At 56.0% G+C, this 19,978-nt stretch overlaps 1 protein-coding gene across 1 annotated transcript in view; it reads left to right on the forward strand.

Moving 5' to 3' along the window:
* Positions 1 to 37: 37 nt before the first annotated feature.
* LOC311170415 (transient receptor potential cation channel subfamily M member 2-like) overlaps positions 38 to 19,978 on the forward strand; it is a gene marked incomplete at both ends in the record, with an annotated part of 42,669 nt that continues 22,728 nt past the window's right edge. The window contains 6 exon segments of the mRNA XM_084232779.1: positions 38 to 73; positions 9,831 to 10,273; positions 15,439 to 15,567; positions 15,689 to 15,811; positions 16,150 to 16,399; positions 16,858 to 16,943. Of these exon segments, the coding sequence (XP_084088905.1) occupies positions 38 to 73; positions 9,831 to 10,273; positions 15,439 to 15,567; positions 15,689 to 15,811; positions 16,150 to 16,399; positions 16,858 to 16,943 (1,067 nt within the window).

Consider the following 19,978-nt stretch of genomic DNA (forward strand, 5'->3'; position numbering starts at 1 on the left):
GGTACTGGCTCGGTCCTGGGCACGCTTCAGGGCAGGGATGGACACTGGCCCGCCAGTCTTCACTGCCTTCCAGGTAGTGTTTGGTTCTAATCAGTGGGTGACTGGTTTCTAATCAGTGAGCACAGCTTGTATGCTAGGAAACCAAAAAGAGAAAATTAAAATCAATGGAAGCTAAAGATCAGAATGGAAATTGATGGTGGGGGTGGGGAGTGGAGTGGAGGGGGTGGTGGGGAGGAGCAAGCAAAACACTAGACAAATCGATGAAACAAAAAACCTGGTTCTTTGAATAGCAATAAAATGGATAAATTAAAAAAAATTATTTTGAATGAGTGAAAAAAAAAAAAACCCAAAACCTTCCATCCTGACTGATGAGTAAAAGTGACAAGTCACACGCTACCAATGTCAGGAAGAGAAGGGAAGATCATTTTTCACTCTGTATGGACATAATAATAATGGGAGATTACGGACAGCTTTATGCTGATAAATGCGACTTGAATGAAATGGACAATTCCTTGAGAAATTCAAGCGACCATTACTAGGCAAGGAAAAGAAAAACTTCAACAGTTGTACAGCCACCGAATAATTAACAACATACAGGAAGGAAAATACGTCATGGCCAAGTGGGGTTTCTCCCAAGCACACAAGGTGATTTAACGCTTGAAAATGAAGCGATATAATCTACCACATTTGAAAAAGATTCAGCACAAAACATTTGCTGACAGTGACTCTCCGCAAACAGGTAACGGGACGCACACTCCCTCCACATGCCTGGGGGCAGCAGTGTTCTTAATGTTGGAGACTGAATGCCTCGCCCAGGGTCAGGAAGAGCAAGGCCACTTGCCCCCCCCTTGTCGCAGGGGGCCGTGTTGCCCCAGCCGATAGGACACTGATGAGCAGCAAAGAGAAAGGGCCTCACCCCGTGGGGCTGAAGTTCTGGCATCCCTTTGCTTTTTATTCTTGGTCATAGAGAGAGAAAAATGTATTAGAGAGTATACTGGGCAGTGGATTGTACGTGTCAGCAGACTGTGGGTGGACGGCGCGGAAAATTATCTGTTTAGAAATTAGTGATGAAACAGTTTGGCCCACTTGACAACGGGAGACAATTTGTTGTACATGCCTGACAAGCAATCCAGCACGATGATTCTAGTAGGTCCTTCTTTTGCCTTCTCTGGAAGTTTCTTGGGAAAGTTTTGAAATGAAGCTATTTGAATTAAGGAGTTTCTAGGTAAAACAGTTCTGAGAGCTGAGTAGCAGCCGGTCCCAGGCTGAAGGCCATGCGAGTAAGAAAAGTCTTTTCTTGCTTGGCTTTCCCTGGAGGCAATCCACTGTCTCAGGTAATTGTTTAGCTGAAACAATGAGTTCTCGGGTAAGGCTTAGTTTTTTATTAACTTCGAAGTTTGCCTTCTTGCTGAGAGCACATGGTGGCCAAAAGTCTATGGGAAAGGGATGCACTCATTGTTTCTGCTTTGCTTCTATGCATGTGATGATGTCATCTCCCTGCTTGCTAAAAATGCATAAATAAAGAAGCTGCTGAGCCCCTCAGCAGAAGATACTTGCACCTCATCCAGTGTCGGTGTCTCCTCACTACTTCACCCCCTTCCCCTCAGCCCCTTAACGTGGCACCTAGGCCGGCTCATCCTTTCAGGAACCCCTGACACGGGGCTTTTCCGTCGCGGCGCCGGAGGCTGCGCTCGCTGCGGGGCACCGGCTCAGCCGTGACAGGGAGCCTGGCGGCCCCTGGCAGGGTCGTGGGGGCCACGCCGCGCCCCCCGCCCCGTGGCCGACGGCCCCTGCGGCGCCCGGGAGGGGCTGCGCCCATGGGTTCCTGTGGTGCCCTGAGGGGCTGCTGTGAGGACGCCCCGGGAGATGCGGGAATTGGGGCGGCCGCCCCAGGAAATGTAAGCGCCTCTGCCCTCAGAGAGACGCCCCCACGCGCGGGAAGATGGGTGGGGCTGTTGTAGAGCAACCCCGATACAAAACGGGGTGCCTGACTGTGGGTCCTCACCCGCGCGCTTAAAAGGACTTATCCATGCTCCACTGCAGGCGCTCGCGAAAGGTTCATAAAAGGTTTATGTACAAGGGAGGGGGAAATGAGGAAATGGACAGCTCAGGGAGAAAAGTGGGAGACAAAGTTTTAAATGCGTCCTACCCGATCCGCCGACCAGGAATCCCAAATGGCGCTCTGAGAGCTGCCGCCAGCCAGGAGCGGTCAAGCCGGGAGGCCAGCGATCGCGAGCCAGAGAGCCCAAGGCCCAGTGGTTGGTTTTTATACCACACCTGGCTGCCCAGCTCCACCCTCAGGTCCCAGCCACCTTTGTTACCGAACGCCGGCCTCAGTTTCCCTCAGCACAAATGAGGAGGGAGGCAGACTCATGTCCGAAAAACCACCGTCCTGCTCTTTGGCAGCGGGCAGGGGTATTTATACAGGGGGAGATGGGCAGGGGTCCGCGAAGGGGAGGGGAAGGGGTCCGCACAGAGACAAGTGGGCGCCAGCTCAACAGGGAGCTGGATGGGCGTCAGCTCCTTCATCTTAAGGGAAGGGGAAGGTGTCAAGGCACAGAGACGGGTGGTCGCCAACTTGTTTTCCTTAGGGCGAGGGGGAAGGGTCTGCAGGGAAACCGGTGGGCGCCAGCTTTTTTTTTCTTCCCAAGGGGAGGGGAAGCTGCAACAAATGGGAAAGACAAGCCATCAATCCTGCCAATGCTAGATAAGGGGAATTGCAAAAAATGGGGAAAAGACAAATTTGTGAACTGTATCATAATCCCCACTCTCAGTTATGACCTTCCATTTCTATGGGAAAAGGGGCGTCGTGTCATCTGGCTGCTTCCTGCTGAACAGGGTCGTTGTCCTATTGGGGGTTTACTATGGAAGGCCTGCACTTACTGGTGCCATAGTTCCCGACATGATGCTAAGGTCTTGGTGCTGGTGTGGCAGCGACAAGATATACAACACAGCGTAGTCCTAAATGTAAGAGGGATTACTTTTTCTCTTCCTCAAGATGATGACATTAAGGCTATAGCCCTCACTGGAGAGGACCAGAGAATAATATAGTTACGGAGACATAATTTTTCTCTACCCTCATCCCAATTCTGTAAAATAGTAAACCGAATCTAATTTTAACAATTTTCCCTGTATTTGCATAAACTCATTGGGCAGAGTAAACAAGTAGAGTGTTGCTGGCTTTGTTGAAAATTCCACAGGCCTTAGCGTGAGCTTTTTAACATCCAGTCCATGCCGGCTTTATCAAAGTCACAGTCTCACCGATCTTCACCTGAGATTTCCTCTTCTCAAGGTTCCCAGGACTTTTTCCAGGGTTTTCCTCAGTCCTGTCCATGGAGGCAGCTTCCTCACCTTTCACGGAGGTCTCTGGAACCCAGTAAGCAAGGGGACAGGCTCTTCTTGGCTTGCTCTTCTCAGCTCAGCACGGTTTATTCCCAGAAGAATTTCAATCAAAGCCTTGTAACAAAACATGTTTAATTTACCAGGTTAAGGAGAAATAAATAAAATTCCCTATTGAGATTATGCAAAGATAGACATTGTCCTGAGAAGTACAAATATTGCCTATAAATTTTTGGGATGAGACAAGAGAAAAGCAAATGCTTCAGTTTGTTCATAAAAAGATGCAAATTGTCATTGTTAAGATCATAGCCCAGCTTAAAGACAAGGTTTCTGGAGACCCAAAAAACCAAAACATTAAAAACTAATTTTTTTTTAAAAGTCATGAAATATTATTCAAATTTTAATAAATCAAATTTTTATAGGCTCGGTAGGTCTTTTCAGTTCCAAAACATATCTATATTGTCAGTCTCTTTTTGTGAGTTTTTTTTAAAGACAAAGCTCAGCAAATAAACTTTAGAAAGAACAAAAACTCGAAAATGACCATACCTAAAATCATGGCTTAAGGTAAAAGACAAGGATGTTTGCTCAATTTTGTGACACACATACACATATATATTTCAGTATAATCAGAACCATCCGATTATATTATACCAGAACATACTAGGTTTTAAAAATCGCATATATTTTAGAACACTTTAATCAATTTTATATATGCTGAAAAGGTATAACTTTTTCCCTCAATGACAATTTTTATGAAGTTTTAACATTTCTAGATTGGTCCAATGTGTTTTAGCATTTTGCTATAAGGAAAATATTAAGAGTCCTAAGACGCATCAAATAATTTTACTTGATTCAAAAAAAAAAAAAACTTTACCATTTCTGAAATTTGACTCCAAGAAAAGTTTCTTCACAGGCTTAATAATATATATAGATTTTTATAAAACAACACCAAGGTACCCAGAGTGATAACTAGAGGTTTTTAAAAGTAGATATATTTTCGGGCCTCCCCGGTGGTGCAGCGGTTGAGCGCTGGGTTGCGAAGCTGCCCGCAGCCTCTGCGGCGCCGGTTCGATCCCCGGCTGCTCCCTGGCCACCGGAGGAGGGTCCCACATGGCGCGCAGACCTCTCCTGCCGCCCGCTGCTCCCCTCAGCAGTGTCCTTCGGTCCTTCTGCCTGCTCTGCTCCCTGCTCTGGCTCTGGTGAATTCTCTCACCCTCCCGGCTTCTGACTGTACCCAGTGCATGTATAAACCAAACAAACAAATAGATAAATAAATAAGACATGCCTCTAGAAAATTAAAAAAAAAAAAAAAAGTAGATATATTTTCACAGTGCTCAACAATGCTGACAGGACTATATTTTTCAGTTTACCAAGTCCAAGGGTAAAAGAGAACCAAGATTTCAGATTACCTAAACAGTTTTTAATTTGTCATCAAGAACTAGTAAAAGCAGTTTAAGAATACTTGAGCCTTTACTGCAGATGGAAAAGAAATTAAATTTTGGTTTTACGTAAGTACACCACTGATAATAAATTTGAATATTCCTAAAGCAAGTCATTCTAGCACATAGCATTTTACTAAGATACCTCTCTCAGATCTGCAAAGCTTTAACACCATTTTTTTTTCAAGATAGCTATTTTGTTTTGACACTAAATTTTTCAGACCTTTAGCATATTTTTTTACATATATATCTTAACACAATCTCGCTTTATTTGCATTTAGAGTTACAACATTTTAGTTTTTAATTTTTAGATTGTAAGACTGTTATAGAAGACTTTTGTCTTTATTTATGCCCACAGGCCCAGAGATCTTTTTCCAAAGTTCAAGCCCCCAGCAATTAGGCAATAGAGCATCCATTGCCCCAGCAGAGGCACATTCGCACTTTAAAGCAAGCAGGGAGTACAGAAACTGGAGACTCCCAAGAGGTCATCTGGTCATCTGGGGCACACAAGTCAGGCGCCTGGCCAGAGAAAGTCCATCAGTCACTCCCTGAAACTTTTAGTCCACTCTGAGGCCTTGTCCCAACAAAACTTCAGCTAATTAACAGGCAAGCCTCACATTTTTTACTTTAAGACATTGTTAGAGCTGTTATGCTATTATTCCTTTGTACTGGATAACTCGTACATAAACACATGTTTTATTTTTTCCTGGATGATAACAATAAAGTTTTGTTTTCCTACTATAAGAAGCAAAAATACACCAAAAGCTCATCAAGCAGTCAACAAACTTTCGTTATTAAACTTAGTAAATCCTTAGTTTTATAGGAAAAATATACCACCATTTAAATAATGATAAGAAGAACAGAGATACCAACTGTAGCTCTAGTTTTTCTTAGGATACGAAGTTCAAATTGCAGAGTTATAAATGAAACAAATTTATATACCAGAGGTTTTTTTTTTTTTTTCCTTGGCTAGGACAAGGGAAGGAAAAATCAATTAAGTTGCTTACCTGGGGAACAAAGGTATTTCTTTCAAGGTAAATAAATAGTGGGCCAGTCTTTTTAGAAGAGAATTTTATCAAAAAGAAGTCCAGCTATAAACAAAATCACACTTATCTCTGTTAACATAGACCAGGTCAATATTTTTTCTTTTTTTTTTTTTTTTTTGACCACTCCAAATTTTTTAAAACACATTTAACATACAATAAAACTTTTAACTCCCAACATTATAAATCTAAGACATATGTGCTTTAATTAAACCATTACATTTTGAACTAGTTTTTGTTTACCAAAAATTTTAGATCGCGATCTCAAAATTTGGGTTCTTTTCTATTAGAATTTATATAGGCGCCATTTAAAATGATTTTTAACACAGTAACCCTCCAGAGACAAAAAAACACAAAGGCAAAGACATAGACACAGAGATCTCTTTCATTTAGAATTTTGGCCATTTGCACTAATTTTTAGAGATAGTTATTTTACCAATATTTCTGACAACACTGACAACAATTATTAATTTGCTTTTTAATATCTTTTCTAACTAACTCCTTCAGATAAGAAAACATTTCTCAAGTTATATTTGTAAGAATGCCCCTTAGGTTCTAAAGAAAGTGGGGCATAAAATTCCCTATCAGTTTTCTAAGGCCACATATTCCTTTAAATTCCTAGAAGAGATATTGGATGGGTAGACAGTTTCACCAAAACTATATCCCTTTCAATACAAAGATAGACTAATTCCTAAAACAACTTAAGTTTTCAAGTTAAGTTGATATAGCCATCTAAGTTCTGTTGTGTTTTTTGTTTTTGTTTTTGTTTTTAATCAAGGAGGTTTCCAATAAGAGAGATGGAAGTTAAAGTCCTTACATGTTCTAATAAGCATCCCATTTTAATCATTTTAAAACCTCTAGAACCCAAGATTGGAACCATTTTTAAAGACAAGCATAGAAAACTCAAATTGCTTCACGGAGTCCTAGTTTCTGTTTGACCTCACGGATGAGGCCTGGTCCTAAGAAAGATAGAACATGGGCCATGAGATATACATGGGCCACGAGAAGGACAGCAGAAGAGGCAAATTAAGATCTTAACTTGGCAGCTTATTTGTTCTTAGATTCTTACTAGAAATTTGATAAGGAATATTATTTACAGAAACCTACTATGTAGTTTGATTAGTAAATTGATTATTTTAAGAGACTTAGATTTTCAAGGAAACCTAAAATTTTATGGTCAATAAGAAGTTTAGAAATTTTCCAACCAACTAGCAAGCTTCCTTTACAGCTACCTAGAAAGTCCAAAGTAATCTTGACAAAACCATCTGAGCCTGATCCCAGAAGTCTCAGCATGTGATCAGAAAAAGCCTGCAAATTTATAGGAAGAAAACACCTCCTTAAAGTGGAGAACACTCTCTTCAGCTTACTTTACATCCAATTATTACAGTGACTGGTAAATACTGAGTTAGGTATCTGACTAAAACATAAAAAGCAGAAAAATACCAAATTTTTAAATTATCCAAGACCTGATTCCAGATACTTGCTTGAATTCCTTACACAGGCACAAAGATCAGATTCACAAATCTATTTGCATAAAATGGAGAAAAGGTAAGGTAAGACAAGAATAGAAAAACTGAAAAAGAGGTGTCCACAAGACCAAAAACCTGGCTCACAAAATGCCAAGAGCTGGAGGCCTGGGTAGAAGGGATTAGCATAGCCATTGACACAGCTATGGAAACCAAGATCCTCAGTCTCCAATGCCTAGATTACAAAGCATAACACCCAAGCAGGTATAAAGATATGGAGATTGGGCCTATTGTAGAATTGGGCCTATTGTAGAATCTCTGGTCACTTTCAGATTCTACATAATTATCCAGAATCAGCAACTAACCCGAAGGCTCACAAGGGGCGATTCCCTCCCAAACAGAAGACAACTATATCCGTTCAATCTCTGCACAGGCTCCGGAGAGCACTCCGTCTGCCCACCTGTGCCTAAGTAGCTTCCTCTTTTCACCAGCCCTCTCCCTCTGCAGGGCAGCAGCCTCCCTGCCTGCCCATGACCTGTCTCTCTGGGGCCTCTCCTCACTGACCTCCCTCAGCGGAGGTCACTCTCCTCAAAGCCACCCACCTGCAACCACGCAGGCCTCTCTCAGCAAACCTGTCCCTCCTGGGGCAGCTATTCCTGCCCGCTTGTGTCTCCTTTACTTTCCTTGTCCCCTTTCCCTAATAAACCTGCCCTTACAATATAACTAATGTCTCTGTCTCGTGGAGAAACTGGCCTGGGAAGCTTGCTGCAGGTCCCTGAAACAGGAGCTCTGGCAACACCTTTCCCATAGTGAACCCAAAGACCCCGCACTCCAGACCCACTAACTCCAAAAACAACATCAAATAGAAGTCCTGGTCCAAGCCCAGTTTTCTCTCTGGAACAATTACAGTCCTTCCAGCCATCTGCCAATGTCCTAGAAGAGTCAGAATAATCTTAGGTTGCCTAAAGCCAAAGCATCTGGACTGACACTGAATGTCAGGGTAAGATTTTAGCAGAGCATAGATAAAAGGAGCTCACAGGTAAGCCAGCCAATGTGGAAAAGGAGAGTGTATTGCCTGGCTCTTGTGCTAAAAAAAAATCAGTCTGTTCCCCACAATCAGTTTTTCCTGGGCTCCTGCAGGGAAACCGTGATAGGAGCTGCTTCTTAGACATAGGTTTGTAGCTACAGGTCGACCACTCAGTTAATATTTTCCCCAAGGGGCTTTTAGATGGAACAAATACGGCACCTCTCATAAGTTTAACTAAATCCCTGGCTTCCAAAAACAAATGGGAAACTCCAAATACCAAATAGATATCAAGTGACAAAAACACCAAATGTTTCCCAATTCCCACTCAACCGGGCCTAACACACCAAAGAGCGCTCCAAATTGAGGGAGACTCATAGACTCCCTCCCAAATGAGGAGGCCTGAACTCCCTCCGCGAGGGGACTCAGATTCCTCCCGAATGTGTGAAGGCCAAGGTCTTGGCGTGCACGCCAGGGGAACTTACACCAAACGCCAGGGGAACTTACACCAAACGCCAGGGGAACTTACACCAAACGCCAGGGGAACTTACACCAAACGCCAGGGGACCGCGGTTTTCCATCCAGTTTCCATCTCCTCAAAGGTAAATCCAGGGTGCAGAGAAGAGCTGTGCCTCTCCCGAGGAGGACTTGGGAAGTTCCCCGGAGGAAAAAGAACTCCGGCAGCTGCTGGGACTCCCCCTCATCCTCCTGGAGAGAGGGCGCTCCCTCCCAGCAGGAGGGTCAGGATGCCACCCGGGATGCCCAGGCCCCTCTCTGACAGCACAAACCAGCATAGATAGGTGAGCCCTGGTGCTCTGCAGCGGGCAACTGCTCCGTCAGTTGGAAGTCAGAGTTGGGGTTGGGAGAGCCTGGTGGCATCCACCTCCTGGCTGGCTCGCCAAAATTTTTACCGAACGCCGGCCTCAGTTCCCCCCAGCCAATAAAAGGAAACTAAGTTTGAGGAAAAGGAAAGCGGTTTTATTTGTCGACAAATGAGGAGGGCGGCAGACTCATGTCCGAAAAACCACCGTCCTGCTCTTTGGCAGCGGGCAGGGGTATTTATACAGGGGGAGATGGGCAGGGGTCCGCGAAGGGGAGGGGAAGGGGTCCGCACAGAGACAAGTGGGCGCCAGCTCAACAGGGAGCTGGATGGGCGTCAGCTCCTTCATCTTAAGGGAAGGGGAAGGTGTCAAGGCACAGAGACGGGTGGTCGCCAACTTGTTTTCCTTAGGGCGAGGGGGAAGGGTCTGCAGGGAAACCGGTGGGCGCCAGCTTTTTTTTTCTTCCCAAGGGGAGGGGAAGCTGCAACAAATGGGAAAGACAAGCCATCAATCCTGCCAATGCTAGATAAGGGGAATTGCAAAAAATGGGGGAAAGACAAACTTGTTAACTGTATCACCTTCCCTTGGTGGTGACGGGATTTGTCTTTCCCAGTGTCCTGATGGCTTTGGTCTGGAGTGGGGGTGGCGTCCACAAAGCCTGTATGGGATTAACTCAGGACATCATTTCCCCCTAACAGGGCCACCTGTGCCCACCACAAACGCTGAAGATCCAAAAGCGGCTAAAACCCCGGAGAACAAACCCAGGACACAGAACCGGGCCCCTCCTGCGCTCGCAGATGTTTCTCGCCGGCGCCCCCATCCACACGCCCTGCCTTGAGCATTTTCTGGGGGCCGTGAGTCCTCACCAGCACCCCTCCGGGGGCCCCGCCTGCAACAGGCCTTGCTTCGGGGGTCATGGCTGCAGTGGGGCGCCCCTGGCCGCAGTGCCGACCACCCACCCGGTCTGGCCAAGCCGGCCCCCACCCCCGCACCTGACAGGGGCCCCGAGCAGCCTGGGCCACCGTGCGTCCGGGACGCGGGTGACCCGCTGGCCAGAGCATTACGAGTCGCAGGACCCTGGTGGCTCCCGGACCCTGGGGGGCCGGGCACAGTGGGAGCCAGAGCCAGCCCCGACCCCGTGGTGAGGGCCATTAGGGCGCCACGCCCGCTTGGTAAAGTTCCCACCCTAGGTCCTGCCGCCTGCCCGGTGGCTGCGTGCCTGGCCCAGGGCCGCCAGCGCCAGCTGACAGCGCTGCGCTGTGGTTTCCTGCAGGGAGCGGCCGCCTGCACGGCCTGGCCAGCTGCGTGCCCTCAGGCAGAGAGTCTTCCCGGGAAGGAAGCACATTTCATAATTGCCCCGGGGTGGGGAGGGCTGGGGAGCGGCAGGGGTGTTGTCCAGGTTTCCTGGAACAACTCTCTCTACCGAGGGGAGGGCCCCGCGGGCCCCGCACACGTTCCCTGGGAGCCTGGCTGGTGACCGCTGCCTCCCCGTCGGCCGCACGGGGGTCCCCATGCCAGGGCTCCTGGGCGGTGAGCTGGTGCTCCCTCCGGTGCCCTGGGCGGCAGCCTGAACGCAGCTGGGGACATTTTTCCTGCCTCCTCGCCATTCACGGGGTGTAGACACCTCGGGGCTCCGGAGCATCTTGGGCTGACTTCGGAGGGGCTCCTGCAAGTCGTGGGCTCTGAGGGTGCAGGGCCGTCTCCGGGGGGCACCCAGCGGGCCCCGCTTGCATGGGCACGAGCAGCCCGAGCAGTCTACGCTGTTCCTGGCCGGAGCGGCCCCAGCCCCTCCTTGTGCAGCGGCGTGTCTTGGAAAGCTGACCCGGTGCTCCCTGAGAGGGGCTCGTGGCCCCCCACAGCTGCCGGGCGCCTCGGGGTGGCGGGCGAGGCTGGTTCCTCCGCAGTGAGGGCAGTGAGGGCCGGAGCCGCGGGAGGAGGGTGTCCTGCAGGAGTCTGGCTACCGGGCCAGCCCGAGACCGGGTGCTCTTCAGCTCCCTGGGCGTCCGTGGGGATTAGGGCACAGGGCGGGTGGGGGGACGGCAGGGAGGCTTCTAGGGGTGAGAGCTTCTGCCAGGGTGGGTGAGCTTTCCAGGGGTCAGCACCCTGTGCCCCGCCCCCAGGCCGAGCCCCTGTGCCAAGGAGCCCCCTGGGACAGGCCCCCATCCCCCAGGCTCTGAGTTGACTGGCCCTTCCTGCTGGTCTCCTGCTGGACTTCCTGAGGAAGGCCCTAGTGTGGGGATCCTGGGGCCACCGGAGGATGTGGCTCTTGTTCCCAGGCCCCTGGGTCCCCTGCCCGGCCTCTGACACGCCCCCTTCCGCCCTGTGGTGGGGTAAATAGGGGCCACTGGGTGAACAGGCCCACCCGGCTGCTGGGGCACTGGCAGGCCCGGCCCTCGAGAGCAGACCTCAGGGAGTGGCCGGCCGGCGGGCGACCCTGGGGAGACCCCGCAGGTCACGTCCTGGGTCTGACCCTGGGAGACCCTGGCTCGTCCTTCACGCCCCAGTGGAAGGTCGACGCAGGGGACAGGAATGCAAAGCCCACTGCCAGAGCCCAGCGCCAGCCGAGGTCGGGGCGCGAAGGACAGGTCGGCGTCGGCGAATGAGGGGATCCAGACTCGGGACCAGGGCGCAGGCTCGTCCTGCTGATAGCCTCAGCGCGGGTTTATTCATACATCAGGAGTGTTGAGTTGGTCTTTACATCATGCCGTCATGTGATTTTGTTTTTACATCCTTTAGAAATTATGAATGATAGTAACAGTGCACGGCCCTTTCCTCATGTTCCTAGTCTGTGATGACCTGGGTCACCTTGTTTCCCCAGGTGACTGTTCTTCAGAAAATAGAAACAGGCGCTCCGGGCCACGTGACTTCCGCGGCCAGCAGGTGACCCACGTCAAGGTCAAGCAAGCGTCGTGGCCTCAACGGCGGCTTCCTATGGCACGCGCTGGGCCCAGGGTCCCCGCTGGGGAACGGTGTGTGTGTGTTTTTCCTCAGTCCAGGTGTCTCTGGGGCGCCTCAGGGTCTCCCCAGTGGAGGCTTTCCCCGGGCTCAGTGCCTACGGTGCTATGAAGCGGAGCGTGTCACCGAATTCAGAATTCCTCAGGCCGGATGGAGGATAAATCGGGGGACGTGGAGAACTATTGGAGATCGCCTCATCGCCAGTGATCCGGAATGTCCGTTCCTCAGGCTTCTGGAGAGCGCGTTACCGACACCGACACTGATGTCCACAGCCATCCGTCATTCTCCAAACGCAGAAAGTGCCCAGGGTTCCGGAAACGGCCATCAGCTAATGAAGGGAAGTAGCGGGAGCCAGCTGCGCAGTCTCCCGGTTTTTCAGGAACTCGCCCCCTGCCTGCATTGGTCAAAGGGCCTGGGCAACGCGGCTGACCCCAGCCCGCCCAGCGGGAGGAAGCACCCCTAGGGGCGAGAACGAGGTAGCCCAGAACCACGGCACTCGAGAACCCCAGAACCTGAACCGTTGACCTGGACAAACAACCGCTCCTCGTCAAACCAGTTCCCTCGCCCCTGCCAGCCTGCGGTCCCTCCCACCCTAGACAAACCTGCCGTCCCTGAGGCCGGGCATGACTTCACTGGCCCCCACCTCGGGTCTGTGAACGTCGACCTGGGGTGCGATATCGTCCCCGCCCGCGAGGAACTTGGCCCGGCTCTCCTTTTCTTTGCTGTGCCAAACTGTCGCGGGGCAGGGAGAGGGGCAGCCCAAACCCTGCTCTGCAGCTTCTCTCCCTGCTCAGCTCTACCCTCCCTTGGGTGGGGCAGGGGACCTGGAACCTCCCCCTTCCCTGGGGACCCCCCTGTTATAAAACCTTTCACCCAGCAGTGCGGGACGGCAGACGGCGCACCCGGCGACAAGTGAATGAGTGAACGGGTGCTGCGGGCCGGGGTGCCAGGCACGTGTTCCTCCCAGCCGGGGCAGGCGGTGCAGGTGCTGCGGGGCGGGAGGGAGGCGGGCCGGGCGAGCAGGAACGCGGGACTGCGGGCAGCAACCCAGGCAGGGGCAAAGGCTGTCCCCGGGCCTGGGCTTGGTGCGGTGCTGGTGGGCGCGCCCAGGGCTCCAGGGAGTGCGGGCTGCAAGGTCAGCTTGGGGACCTGTAAACTTGGGGAGCAGCCCTGGTGCTGGGGGTCGGGAATCCAGGGTGCCATGGGGCCGCAGCCCGTGCAGGAGTGGGGTGACCTGCGAGGTCAGGGACCTGGAGGGTTTTGCGGTGCTCTGAGCCCGGACGGGCAGGCAGAGAGGAAAGGGTCACGCTCAGCCAGCGGCCAGCCTGTCCCCAACTCCAGGCCCTACTCCTGTTCTGCGGGGAGCCCTGGGGCTGGGCGGGGGCCGCGGAGGAGCCTGGCCCTGAGCCCCAGGCCGGGGCCCACCCGACCGCAGGGCCCGGTGCTGCCGAAGAGTGAGCCCCGTGTCCGGTGCCCGGGCAGGACCTCCGGGCTCAGGTCTCAGCAGGAGACTCTTGCGGCGGGCGGGGGCCGGGGCTGGGGCGCCGCTTTCCTCTTTACGGGGCTTCTGGACGCTCCACCTCTCTCGAAAGCTCCCGGGGCTTTGTCTGGCCCTACTTGGCCTTATGGCCGCCTGCGGTCACCCCAAGGCGTGAGGCACCCCGGGGCGGCTCCTTCCCACGCCTCTCCCTGGCCACGCGCTGTGGCCGCGCCTCAGGCCTGCGTGTTCCCCGTGCGGGGGCGGCTCACGCCAGGGGTGCCGACTACGACGCCCCTTGGGGTGCCGGGCCCAGCCCCCGGCCGCGTCCGCCTGCCCCGCAGGGCCCTGCCTCTGCGCCGAATGCCGGGCCTGGGTGCGTGGCTTTTGGCCCCACCGTCTGAGAGGGGCTCCCTGGCAGAGTGTCCTCCCGGCCGTGGCCCGGGGTGCGGCGAGGGTCCTCGAGCGCCGAGCGCCCTGGCGGGTGGAGAGGCTGGAGGAGGTGATCTGGGGAGAAGCCCCAGGGACGGCGGGATGGGGTCTTCGTAAGGTCACTGCTGGCCCAGGCCCAGGTCGTGGGTAGATGCAGCAGCCGGCGGGGCTGGCCAGGGGCAGCAGCTGGCAGCAGGCCGGGGCGGCGGCGGGTGGGGGCGCGTCAGGAGCGGGCAGGGGCATGCAGGGCGGGTGGGGGCAGCGGGCGGGGGAGCGCAGGAGCGGGCAGAGGCAGCAGCTGGCAGCGGGTGGGGGCGGCGGCCAGGGGCTCGGGCAGAGACTGGCGGGGCGGCGTTGGGCAGACAGCAGACGGGGGGCAGACCCGCACGGGCCCCCAGGCTGTGCGGATGCCAACGTGGACGAGAGCAGCCGGGCCGGCAAGGTGGCCCCGGCCGTTCCCACAGGCCCCCATGGCAGGGCGGGGCTGCGCTGTCGGGGGAGGGGCTGGGCCTCCCCTGAGGCCGTGGACCCCATCTGCGAGGGCGGCTGCTGACCTCCCCGCCCTCCCGCGGATGCGTGTGCTTCCAGCGCCCACCCGGAGCGCCTGCCCTGGCCCTGGCAGCAGAGCTGCTGCCCCGCGCCCGCACCCGGCGCTGCCTCGGCCGACTTCATCTGAGCACCCCCTAAGCCAGGGGGACCGGGAGGTCCCGGCCCAGCCAGGGCCCCTCCAGCTGCGCCCCCACAACCAGAGCACACGCCGGCTGACACCTGCGCCCCGGGCGTCGGAAGACCGTGGTGAGGGCCGCGGGCAGTGTGGGGCGGCTCTGCTCCCTCCTGGTGCGGCTCTGGGGCTCCCTGTCCCCACAGGGCTCTCTACCTGGGTCCTGAGCCCCTTCCTGGGATGCCCCCACCTTCACTCTGGTGGGGCAGCTGCCCTGCTGGGCACACTTCACACGGTGCCAACAGCCCTGGTGACGCTGGGTCACCAGGGGTCACGCTGGGTCACAGGGGTCACACTGGTTCTCCGGGGGTCATGCTGGGTCACAGAGAGTCACACTGGGTCAGAGGGTCAACCAGCCACCCAGGCCACATCTGGCTGTACCAGGCCTCACTGGGCCACACCTGGCTGCTGCGCACAGCGTGCTGGGATGCTGGGGGCCGAGTCACGATGGGGTGCTGGCAGCCGTGCCTCCCCTTGAAGCCTCCCGGGTGCGGGACGGCCTGCGCCCAGCTGCTGCCAGATGGCCGGGTGGACGGCTGTGCGTCCTGACCAGAGTCTGCTCGCCACCGCGGAGCTGCTCTCGGGAGCATGGGGCTTCTCCCCAGGGCTCCCCTCCCTGCTGAGGCCTCCCAGAACCCCGTGGCCGGCCCGCTCTCTGCAGCACGCACCTCCAGCCTCTGTGGGCTCTGCGCCCATGTCTGCGCCTGCGGGTGTCTGGCAGCAGCCCCACCGGCAACGCCTTGGCGGGCCCCGCCTTCACGGTGGGCCTGGGCGTGAGCCTGGCCCGGGCACACCGGAGACCAGGCCGGAGGCTTGCTGGAGACCTTCGCCAAGGCCGGGCCCCAAGTGTGTAGGGGACTGAGGGCAGGCTGGGCCCAGGAGGCCACGCCCCACCGAGGGCACTGGGGGCGGTGCCTGGGGCGGCGGGCTCCCCGCGGGGCCCCAGTGTGGACCCGGGTCTCTGATGGCAGGTGGAGGCCGCGTCTGGGCCAGGCTGGTGCTGGCCGGTCGCGTTTTGCTGACTGGGCTCCTGGCTCCATGGGGGTCGGCTCCCGGCCGTCCTCGGTGCTGGAGGCCACTCAGGGTGGAGGGAGGTGAGGAGGGGCTGCTCTTCCAAATGGCCCTGGGATGTGAGCCTGCATGGGCGACGCCATGGGGGGAGAGCACGGCCTGAGGTGTAGATGATGTCACAGGGCAACACTCGGGGTGGCATGGGCTGGCATCGCTGGGTGACATCATGGAGGTGACATGGGGACATCACGGGGTGACATCACAGGGTGACGTCGCGGGTGACATCACAGGGTGACGTCGCAGGCACGTCACCTGGGTCCTGCGGGCTGGGCTTGTGCACGCGCTTGCAGACCGCTGGGCCCAGGCCAGGCTCCGCGTGCGGCCTCCGAGTGCTGCCTCACCGCCCCGTCTGTCCCCACAGCCGAGGCCCAGCCGTGCAGGCCTCACTCGGGAAGCTGAAGGCCAGGCCACCCCCAGGGAGGACGGCGCTGGAGCCCGGGGCCTGCGGGATGGAGCTCACCACCCTTCCGAAGGCTGGTTCCAGGCAGGAGGACGTGGGGGTGCCGCCCGGGGTGGTGGCCAGTCTGGCCCCAGGCCTCCACCTCCGGCGCGGCAGCCGCTTCCCCTGCGAGAACGGGAGGCAGACGCAGCTCTCCAGGGAGCTGGAGAAGGTGGGACGGCGTCTCGGCTCGGGCACGGCTCTGCCGCCTAGGGGCACCCCGGAGAGCCCTGAGGAGACTGGAGAGACGGGGAGTGGCCAGCTCTGCCCTCCCTGTGCCCACACCTCCAGTTCAGATCCTGATGGGGGTTGCTGGGCTCCTGGCACTGTCCCCCACTCTGCGGTGAGCCCCAACAACACCCTGGTTCAGGTCCCGAGCCCCAGCGTGGTACCCGGTCCCCTTGCGTGAGACTGGGGGACGGCAGGGGCAGCCTGCCTGTGCACCCTCCTTCCCGGGGCAGGGGTGCCACGCGCCCCCCAGTGCTCTGGGAACCTCAGGGGGTGTGATTCTGGGTCAGGTCACCCCGACCCTGCGGCAGTGCCCGGCAGGTGGTGGTGCCCGCGGGCCCTGACGATGGGTGGGGGTCTCAGGGTCTCAGGGCCTGACACCAGCACCCCTCACCCCCGCAGGACAACCTGAGAAGGTGGGTTTCTGAGAACATCAGGAAGAAGGTGTGCGTGTGCTTCGTGGAGAGCACCAACCAGTCCGATGCGGGGTGAGTGCTGCTCCCCGGCCCCCGTGGCTGACGGTGTGGAGGGCGGCGGGTGTGGGGGACGGGCACCGGCTCGGCCCGGCTGGCTGCAGGGGAGGCGCCGTTTCCCGGGTGCAGAGACAGCTGCAAGCGGCGCCCCGAGGCGCCCCCCCCCCCCCCGAGGCGGGCTCTGCTGTGAACTCAGGTGCTTAGGCTGGTGTCGCCCCTTCCAGGACACCCCATTTCACTCTCTAGGGGGCAATCCCGGGGCAGGGGTGCTCCACACCCAGGCCAGTCTGAGGACCAGGCCTCTTTCACTCTCATGGCCTCCTCTAGTACGCCTCCCCAGAGAGGCCAGCAGGGCCACGTCCATGCAGCAGCGGCCACCCGCTGGCCATTGGGCATGCATGGCTGCCTGGGGCTGGTCTGAGGACCGCTGTGGAGGGACCTGGCATCCTCTGCGGCCCCGGTGTGCTGGTCTCAGGTTCCTTGGAGGCCTTCAGGGCCCTGACCAACGGGTGATTCTCCTGAAGCCACACCCTGGCTGGCTTCCTGCCACCACCACGCCCACACCCGGGTCCAGCCTGCCTCTCCCTCCTCTGCCCGAGTCTCACTGGCTTCACCGGGGCCCGCCCAGGGAGGGGCCACGGGGCTGTGCCATGCACAGCTGAAAGCTGGCGTGGGGTCTGAGCCCCTGCCCCCAGGTCACCTGTGGCGCCGGACACGCGGTCAGCCTCAAGCTCCTGTCTGCTGAGAGGCAGGGAGGAGGCGCGTCCTGGGCCTGGGCAGGAGGTCAGGGCAGAGACGCCCCTGCTGAGGTCGCTCCGGGCCCTGCGATGTGCTGGGTGGCCTCGGCCTGGCTCCTCTGCAGATCGCACCCTCGTCTCATCGGGGAGACCCAGGAGCGACCCCCCAGATGGGAGGGTCCCTCTCTCTGTTCAGGAGCCCCCCAGCCCATAAGGCCGACATCCGAAATCCTTGTCCTTAATCAGCTTCAGCTCCCGCCGCGTGTGACAGGGGCCGGGGCTCTGCGTCGGGCTGGCTTTCGTCACTTAAAATAGGGGCATGATCAGCCTCGGGGGCTGTGGGTTCAGCTTCCATCGGAACTGCTGGTTTGAAGGCATCCTGACCGTCCTGTGGAATCTCGTGTCCAGTTTGTGGGTGACCGGGGTGCCCCGCATTGAGCCCTGGCTACTTCTGTGAATTCTGAGCCATGGAGCCTGTGGCCAGGCAGGCGAGGGCCGGGGCTGAGTGGGGCCCCAACTCCCTTAGTGCTTCTTCCCTGCTCTGCACTGGTGCTCAGGATGTGCGTGCTGCTGGAGACGTGTGCGTGCGGCCTCAGCGGAGCCCTCAGGTGTGCTGTGCGTGGAAGTGGGTATGTGCACAATCCACCTGCATGTTATGTGTCACATGGCACGGAAACAGCACGGCCTGCTGGGCACGTTCACTCGCTTGAGTGGCGGGTAGAGACCCTACCACCTTCCCTCACCGTGCGCAGCAGGATCGAGGTGTCCCCCACACGCGCCGGGCGCCGTGTTGGATGGTGGTGTCATTTGTATGTCGTTCCAGAGGGAGCCAGGTCGGCCTCGGCGTGATTGGACACTGCCCGTTGCTCTTTGGCGTTCACCATCTCACCTGTTTAGAGCCTGACACCCCCCCCCCCCAGCCCTTCTCGCAGGGCGGCAGAGGGCGCCTCAGGCTTCTCTCGCCTGCGAACGCCTCTGTGTCCCTTCCCGCGCCAGGGATATCTGCTCTGGGCACGGAATCCAGGTTGGTAGTTCCGTCTCTCAGCATTTGAGAAAGGCTGCGCCCCTCCTTTCCGGCTCCTGACGAGGAGCTCCTCGTTGGCGGTGTTTCGCGGGTGCCGTCTCCGGCCTGCAGCGTGCGAGGGTTTCTCGCTGTTCTCAGTCCTTAGCGTCTGGCTGTTCCGCGGCCCGACCCTGCCTCCTGCGTGTCTCCCGCGCGTCGGTCACTCCGTTCTCACAGTCTGTACACTGAGGCCTTTTTTCCAAGCATGGGGAATGTTGGCCAGTCTCTGTTTTCCTTTTGTAATAGATTTTTAGAGTTCACTTTTGAATTGTTTATTTCCGCTAGAAAATGGAACATTGATCTATGTAGGTGGGCCTGAGCGCCTGCCAACTCTCTTCCCTGCCGCGTCTCGCAGCTTTTTCTGGGAACGTCCTTAGGAATTTCTACACCTACTCGCTTTGTCGCTGGTGGATAAAGGAAGTTCTGGTTCTTCTTCTCTTGTCCGTGTGTCTTTTATTCCTCCTTCCCTCCCTCCTTTCCCTTCTGGTACGATGCTGACTGGCAGTGGCGGGGCGGGCTGCCTGGCCTTGTCCCGTCTTAGGGTTAGGGTGAAAGCAGCGAAACCTGGTCTGAGGTGAGCGGCAGGACTTTCATAGATGCCCTTAAAAAAAACCAGGTTTAGGGCCTCCCCGGCGGCGCAGCGGTTGAGCGCTGAGCTGTGAAGCTGTGGGCAGCCTCTGCAGCGCCGGTTCGATCCCCGGCTGCTCCCCGGCCACCGGAGGAGGGTCCCACGTGGCGCGCAGACCTCTCCTGCCGCCCGCTGCTCCCCTCAGCAGTGTCCTTCGGTCCTTCTGCCTGCTCTGCTCCCTGCTCCGGCTCTGGTGAATTCTCTCCCCCTCCCGCGCTTCTGACTGTGCCCAGGGCTTGTGTAAATAAATAAATAAATAAATAAATAAAATCAGGTTTAAACCTACTCACCTATTCTCAGTTTGTGGAGTTGTTATTAGGGGCGAGTGCGGTTGCTGGTAAATCAGGTCATGTCTCCAGCCTGACAGAGGCTCCTGGGTCTCCTTTATTCTGCGGAGATGACGCGTCCCATGCGCTGCTTTCTCCGTGTCAGCCCAGCTGTGTGGCTGGTCGTCTCTGTCACACGCCCTTCAGCCCTGCCTCTGCTTCTCGTCCCGGGCTCTGGTGGCAGCCCCGTCCGTGTTCCCCACATGGGCCCCGAGGCTCTGTTCTTTCGTGGATCACTCAGTCCGGTTTCTGTCTCTGGGCCACTGTGAGGGGTCCCTCGAGAGGGTCTTCTCTGT

This window comes from Talpa europaea, assembly GCF_964194135.1.
Source record: "Talpa europaea genome assembly, chromosome: 4".
Lineage (NCBI taxonomy): Eukaryota > Metazoa > Chordata > Mammalia > Eulipotyphla > Talpidae > Talpa > Talpa europaea.